General features: G+C 54.7%; 1 protein-coding gene across 1 annotated transcript in view; it reads left to right on the top strand.

Annotated features, from left to right (window-relative positions):
• The first annotated feature begins 6 nt into the window (after positions 1–6).
• The window catches only part of CCDC50 (coiled-coil domain containing 50), a 49,415-nt gene continuing 41,814 nt past the window's right edge, over positions 7–7,607 (top strand). The window contains exon 1 of the mRNA XM_014522964.1: positions 7–70. Coding sequence (XP_014378450.1) covers positions 22–70 — 49 coding nt within the window. The 5' untranslated portion in view covers positions 7–21. The remainder of the gene's footprint in view (positions 71–7,607) is intronic.

Genomic DNA, 7,607 nt, shown 5'->3' with positions numbered 1-7,607 from the left:
CCGGCCCGGCCCGGCCCGGCCATGGCCGACACCCACATCGACCAGTCCAAGCTGCCCGGCGTCAAGGAGGGTGAGCACCCGCGGGGGTGCGCGCGCGCGCGTGTGTGTGTGTGTGTGTGTGTGCACAGGGGGGGCAGTTGTGTGTGTGTGTGTGTGCGCGCGCACGGGAGAGGGGTTGTGTGCTGTATGGGTGTGTGCTGTGTGTGTGCACGTGCTGTGTACAGTGGGGGGGGTGCATGTGCATATGTGTGTGTGCATGGGGGGCTCTTCTGTATGGGGGTGTGCATGTGTGTGCGTACGGGAGAGGGGTTGTGTGTTGTGATGTGCTGTATGGTTGTGTGTGTGCTTTGTATATTGGGGGGGTGCATGTGCATATGTGTGTGTGTGTGTGTGTGTGTATGTGTGTGTGTGTGTGTGGAGGGGGTATGTGTGTGCGCGTGGGGGGCTCTTCTGTACGGGGGTGTGCATGTGCGTGTGTGCGTACGGGAGACGGGTTGTGTACTGTGCTGTATGGGTGTGTGCTGTGTACAGTGGGGGGTGCATGTGCATACGTGTGTGTGTGTGTGTGTGTGGAGGGTGTGTGTGTGTGCGCGTGGGGGGCTCTTCTGTAGGGGGTGTGTGCATGTGCAGATGTGTGTATGTGCTGTGCACAGTACAGTGTGTGCTGTATGGAGGGGGTGTGCATTGGGGGGGCCTTCTGCATGGGGGAGGTGTGTGTGTGTGCATATGTGTGTGTGTGCTGTGTGTAGGGGTGTGTGTGCATGGGGGGGGCTTTCTGCATGGAGGATGTGTGTGCATGTGCAGATGTGTGTGTGTGTGTTCTGTGCACAGTGGGGTGTGTGCTGTATGGGTGTGTATGTGCTATGCACAGTGGGGTGTGTTCTGTACGGTGTGTGCCATATGGGGTTTGTGTTCTGTGCACAGGGGGGTTGCACGCTGTACGTGTGTGCATGGGAATGTGTGTGTTCTGTGTATGATGGGTGCTTTTATGGAGGGTGTGTATGTGTGTTCTGTGCACAGGGTGTGTGTTCTGTATGGGACGTGTATGTGAGCGTGCTCTGTACACGAGGGGGTGTTTGTGTAAAGTGTGCTTGTGTTCTATATTGGAGAGGGTGTGTGTGTTCTGTATGGGATGTGCGTGTCTTCTGTGCACACGGGTGTGTTCTGTTTGAGGTGTGCACATGTCCTGTATGGGGGATGTGCTCTGTATGGGGTGCGTGTTCTGTGCATGGGGGTGTTCTGTATGGAGAGTGTGTGTGTGTGTGTGCGCGCGCGCACTGTACAGGGGTTGTATATCCTCTGTGCGTGCTGTGCACAGGGAGTGTGCTCTGTAGGGGTGTGTGTATGTGCAGTGCATGGGGTGGGCCCTGCACCTGGAGGTGTACTTGGCATCATGTGTGCACACGCATGTTGGGGACACACCACCCATGCTGTGTCCGGACAGTCCGCGTGTGCCTTGTGGAGCCCGTGCATTGCCCGCTGGGCTTGGCAGGCGGGCGAGCTGTGGGCTAGTTAAGCCACCCCGGCCTCCACCACAGCCCGGGCGCGCATCCAACCGCAGCGGGATCCGTGGCATTTCTGCGCGGTGCAGCCTGCGGCGCGGGTCCTGCCGGGGCTCTGTTTTCTGGGTGACCCGCGTCTTTCCACGGCCATTTGTGCCGTGAATCTCTCGTGTTGCAGCGTGGGGGGAGATCGGCGCCCCTGGAGGGGTGGCGGCTCGGGGACAGCTGCTTTTTTAAGCCTGCCTTTAATCCGCAGCTGTTTTAAATCCTTGCAGATGGGCCAGAGAGATTCTCAAAGGGCTGGGGGCGGAGGGCAGAGATCCGGCTTCGGCTCAGGGAACTTCCCCGAGCCAGAGGCAGAGGAGGACGCGGTGATTTGCCCTTGTCTCAAATCCCAAGCGATGGGCAGAGCTCGGGCGCTTTGTTCCTCCTTGCTCCCGAGCCGGGCTCTGCTTTCTGCATTGTTCCCCGGCAAGAGCCGGGGGGAGGGGAGCCCTGCACATCTGTACGTGTCTCGAGGCGAGGTTTGGTTCCAGGGCTGGCTCACACAATAAGTATCTGGGAGACTATTTTCAGCCATTGACATGCAAATATGCTCTTCCCAGCTCTTGCAGGGTGAGAGGCTGAGGGCTAGGTACAGAGAGTAGCGTGCGTGTGCACCTTGCACAGCTCCGGATGGCTCACGGCTCCTCCTTTGGGCTAGCGACACTGTAAATGCCACGGTGCCCAGGGTGGCATTAAAACACGGCATCGGTGCCATCCAGACTGCGCGGGGGCATCGCGGTTCGTAGGCACGGTCCGTACGGGTGGGAATAGCGCGGCTGTCACCCGGATTCATTGATTTTGCATGCATCGTAACTACTTAGCTGGGCTGCGAGCTTTCTGATGTCTGCGTTCTTCCATAAGGAAAAACTGCTGGGCGTGGGGGCGTTCTTGGGCGTTAAAGCCCAAATGCTACTCAAGGGAGTAAAATCTTAGGACTAACTTGGATGCTGGGAGCAGCCCCTGGTTCAGCTATAGGTTTGCTGGGTCTGTCTCCCAGTCTGTGCCTTACTTTCCCCAGATGTAAAGCAGGGACGAGGATGTGTGATGCCTGCCTGCTTCAGCAGCGCTATTTCAAAGTCGGTAGCCTTCAACATACCCAGCTCTTGGGGCAAAACGGGTACTGAAGGGGACAGGATTGGTAGCTTTTTCCAGCCATGAAAACGTGCAATAACTTCACCAAAGTCGAAGGAAGTTGTAGGAGTCTAATATCGTGATCACAGTCTACATCCACGTTGTGGCTCAATCAGGGGTTTTGCAAAGTGAATGCCACATAGCAGCATGTATGTGTCTGAACATGCAAGTTGTCTCAACACTTTTTGAGTAGATGGCATGTGGGGATGAGGGAGCTGGCAGACTTTATGAAGTTTTCTTCTATTGTGTATCACTTAGGAAGAAGGTCAGTGTTCAGATGTCTCAATCTGAGGATGAATCTTGGCCCTGTTTGTTCAGTCGTGCCGGGTTTTCACCCTCCGGTTACGTCTACACATGGATACCCAAGAATATTAATCTCAATTAATGTCTACAGCAGCTTGATTAGACTGATTTAACTCCTGCCTGCATGCTCATTCAGACTCGCAGTGGCTTTAATTAACACCAGTTTAATTCACTTCTAGCCAATTCCAGAGTAAAATAAACTAATGCTACTTAAGCTAAATGAAGGCTGCCTTCATTGGGAATGAGTATCCAGGCAGTTCAGTGCAGTCTAATCAGTCCGCCTTAAATTCTCACCCTGTGTTAATTGGCATCAGTTTTCCTGGGTGTCCCTACATAGGCAAATTTGGTTGGAAAACCCTTTACACGTGGCTAAAATTTGTGAAGTTGATGGGATCTAAATTGTGTTCTGGACAGCCCCAATTGCCTCTGGTGCTTTGCATGACAACACATCTAAAGTACTGCACTGCGTTTGGGCCTCGCTTGGACGTGGGATTACCAGCTACTCATCATTTCTGCCCTTAGCAACTTCATATCCGAGGAGGTAACAGTGCTCCAAATACAGACAATCACTGTCGATCCTTTTTAGGGGAGCGTTCACATTCTTTGGTTTGGGTAAAGGTCATTTTAGTGATTCATTAATGGGTTGAAAATCCTTTCTTCTGCTTCCTTTGGTTTAGTTACTCATAAACTCCCCTGTGGCAGCGATTCAGTGCTGGGTGCCAACTGAAGATGCCAGGTGCTTTTTGGGAGGACAGCAGGTGTTGTCCCGCTGCCTTTCTGCTGCAGCCTTGCCAGGTTTTGCATCAGCTGAGAGAGGCTAGCGAAGCGCAGCCTGAGGCTGCGGAAACCTATGCTGGTTGTTCAAATCGATGCACTTCTTGCTGAGGCCGGGTCTTTAAACTTTGGGGAGATGTAGTTAGCTGCATTAGCCTGAAGTCATGTAGAAAGCAGGGTGGATGTGCACCTTATACACTAATGAAAGCAGCTTGTATACACACACACACACTTTGGTTAGTCTCGAAGGTGCAAATCTACCCTTCTACTTCAAACTTTGGGTCAGAGGTGTGACAGGGCTTTTTAAATGATGCTCTTATACCAGTGAAAGCTCCAGTGGGGATACTGGCAAGGAAAAAAAAAAAAAAGGCCTTTTCCAATCTTTTTCATAGACGTTAGGGTTGGAAAGGACCTGGAAGATCATCAAGTCCAGGCCCCTGCCCCAGGGGCAGGAAGTCAGCTGGGGTCAAAGGATCCTAGCAAGATAATCAAAGGATCCCAGCAAGATAAAAGGATCCCAGCAAGATAAGCTCATTTTCATAAGCTCTGCCTGCAAAAGCTGCTTTTTGTGGGAGAGGCTGTCTTTCCACCGGGAGCGTTTGCTGGTCCAGGTCGACCTGCAGAGCTATAGCAGCAGACCTCCGGGCTTGTGCCGGCTGTTCGAGGCCACTTGGCAGCGGGCCATGCTGCATCTCGGACGGGAAGCGAAGCGAGCGTTTCTGACCACCGTGGTCAATCAAGGTTGTGTAATGTTTATTCGCGTGAGCCACAGCCTCCTGGCCAGGTTTCACCTTAAGCAGCTCCCTGCCTCTGTCCATATTTGCAGTGGTGAGTGGATGTGGCTTTTCTTCCCTCGCTAGCCGAAGTGGCTGGGAAGAGCCTCTGTGTGCTGCTTGAGAGCTGTCACGCTCCACCCCAGAGGTGGCTGCATTGCAGCAGTGAAAAGAGCCAGAGAGGTGGGACAAGAGCCCTCTGGAAAGGGAAGACCAATGTTCCTCTTCAGTTACGTAGGAAGGAAGTGAGAGAAAGTGTCTTGGGAAACCAAGACTGATCCAGTCTGTTGTGACTTGATAGACTCAGAGGTTAAATTCACGAGACCGGGGGTGGGACACGGCTGTCTGCTCCGAGTAGACAGGACCTCATTGTTCCTGGGTCTCTCCGTGCACGGGTGGTGGTGACAATGGCTCCATTCTGGGTTCACGCTCATTGCCGTGTCTCATTTGACTTCATTAAACTAACGAGCTGCACTAGTGAAAGCCGCGGTTTCTGCTCGGAGGCCAGCTTGACTGGTTCCTCGTGCGTGGTCGTGGCAGACGCAGCTGCGGGGAACAGGAAGGGCTTGTGCTTTTATTTTCCTCCTTGGCACAGGTTTCCCCGGGGCTGGCAGGCTCCCGTTCACACTCGTGGGCGCCGAGCAGCAGGCTTTGTCTTCCCCTTTTTGCTTCTCTGCAGCTTTGCATGAACGTCACGGAGACCTCGCAATAAATGCATGGAGAATTTTAACATCGCAAGGGGGAAAAATAGGCCTGGTGAGCCTCGTGGGAGGCCGTCTAGGCCAGCCTCCTGCTCCAGGCAAGGTCATCCTTGTCTAAAGTATCCCAGCTAACCTGCTCCTAAAAAACTTCCAGTCGTGGAGACTGCACGGCCCGGATAGGGAACCAGGATGCCAAGGTGCCATCGAGATCTGAATGCCACCTCTTGTGACCAGTGGGTTACCAGAGGGAATCGGGCAAAACACCGCTGTCCAAATTAATTGATTGCACGATGGGCTTTTCAGTGACTGTCCCATGCTGTGGTATGCGTGCCCGCAGCTAACCCAGGATGGAGGAAAAGCCCTTGACGGCTGCCCGAATTGCAAAGGGGTTATACAAGCTAGCTTGTCGGCACCATGTTCAGTGCAAAGGGGGGTCTTCTCAGGCATGTCCTGGAGGAAAAAATAATACCTGCTGTGGTCGTATGATGACTTTTCACTGATGTCCGGGGAAATTTGGGATTTGGCCTTCTGCTAGTTGGATTTGGGCAGCCTTGGGGGTGGAGGGCAGAGCGCCCGAGCCACAAGCCTGGTACGCGGGTCAGTGAGTTGCCTCCAGCGCCGCCGAGGCAGAGCAGCCTTTTGCCTGGGAAAGGACGTAGCGAGAGATGGGCTGAGGCCGCGGGGCTCGTTGCACGTGTGATCCGACCTGCGTGGGAGAGTCCTGCATGGCTCTTGTTGTAGGAGCATCGTCCTTCGCAGTACGAGGTGCTGGGAGCCTGGGAGAGGAATCGGGCAGGGTCAGGGCACCCCGTGCTACCCTCCAAGCGCTTGCTCGATCCTTTTCTGCTGTTCGGAGGTGTCGGTCGCTCCCCTCCGATATTGCAGCTCAGTCGCTTGCTGCCGGCCTGGGGACTCATCCTTTCAGTTCTCTGGAGAAGGGGCTCAGCATCCTCCTCCCTTTCTCCCACCCTTGTCTGCTTAGCTAGGAGCTAAGTCCCCTGGGCGTGTTTGCACAGCGCCTGCTGCCAGACTGGCTGCTGTGATCATTTGTCTCCTGGCCTCCCTGCACAGCGCTGAACCGGGCTAGGAGAGATGCGCTTCGGGGGACCCATCCGAAGCTCAGCGGCGCCTTTCTGCTCCTTTCGGCAGGCGCCGCGTGAGGCCCTGGAAGTGCGATCGAGGATGGCTTGCTTTGCCCGCTAACCCACTGTGCCACCGAGACGCCTCGTCCCCGGCCAAGCCAAACAGTCTTGCTTGACCTTTTTGGCTCCGGTGCACCACGGCCGTGGTTTGGCGTCTCTCTTCCCCTGCGGTTGCTGCTGTTCAGGATTGAGAGGGAGCGAGTCGGCTTCCCTTTTCGAGGCTGCAGGGAAAACCATGCTCCTTCATGCTGCCTTCCTCCCCCAGCTCTCCCAGCAGCGTCCCTGAATTGGGCTCCAGTGATCTAGCTTATGATTGGAGTGAAATGTGGGGATTTCAGCTAAGTCACGGGTGTCAGAAATAAGGTCCACGGAGCCACATCATCCACAGAGCCAGACCAGGATCCCCCTGCCCTACATGCACCCACTCCCGCCGTGGAAATCCCAGCTGCAAGGTGCCAGTGCCTTAGCACCCCCAGCAGTCCAGTCCCTTTGCAGCCGTCCAAACCGGAGCGGGCAGCGCTGTGCACATTGCATGCACGTCGGGTGGGATGGAGATGGACGCCCAGGGGCTGTTTTGGAAAAAAGAGGATGATCTGCTGAGCTGGACCCCATCACGACTGGGTAAAGTGCTCCTGGGCAGTGGTCTTGTTGGGGCAGCTGTATGGAAAGCCTGGTACCAGCCACATGGAGCAGGCCTGGTTTGGTTCTCCATGGTCTTGGAAGGACTATGCAAAGGCATATACAGACAGCAACCCCCAAAAAGCAAGCCGGGTGCTTTTTCGGAGTCCACCCCCAGAGACGTGCATCCTTCTAGGCCACCGTTGCTTTCCTCCGGTACGACGCCACGTTCTCGAGCATCGGAGCCATGGGTGGATCGAGGTTTTTGAAAAGGGGGGTGCCTATGGTGAGGTGCATCATCTCGTATAACACAACACACATTTTTCTCCTGTTGAAAATCACCCAGAAGCTTTACTAACATGCGAGGGGCCTAGGCTTGAAGATGGAAGCAAAATCGAATAGCGCTTGATTGGAGTGAGTCTGCCGGAGCTTCGTGACCAGGAGCAGCCAACAGACAGTGGCATGGCAGAAGAAAGGCAAGCTGGATTGGTGAGACATCAGGCCCATTCAGAAGGAGAGAGGGTGGTTAACACCTGCGGGATGAAGAGTTTAGCAGGAATCGGGTAGATGCCGATGAGGAAGGCAAGTGACTCCCACTAGAAATACCGCTTGGATGGA

Source organism: Alligator sinensis, unplaced genomic scaffold (assembly GCF_000455745.1).
Source record: "Alligator sinensis unplaced genomic scaffold, ASM45574v1 scaffold697_1, whole genome shotgun sequence".
NCBI classification, from domain to species: Eukaryota; Metazoa; Chordata; order Crocodylia; family Alligatoridae; genus Alligator; species Alligator sinensis.
This window is presented reverse-complemented; position numbering and strand designations above follow the sequence as displayed.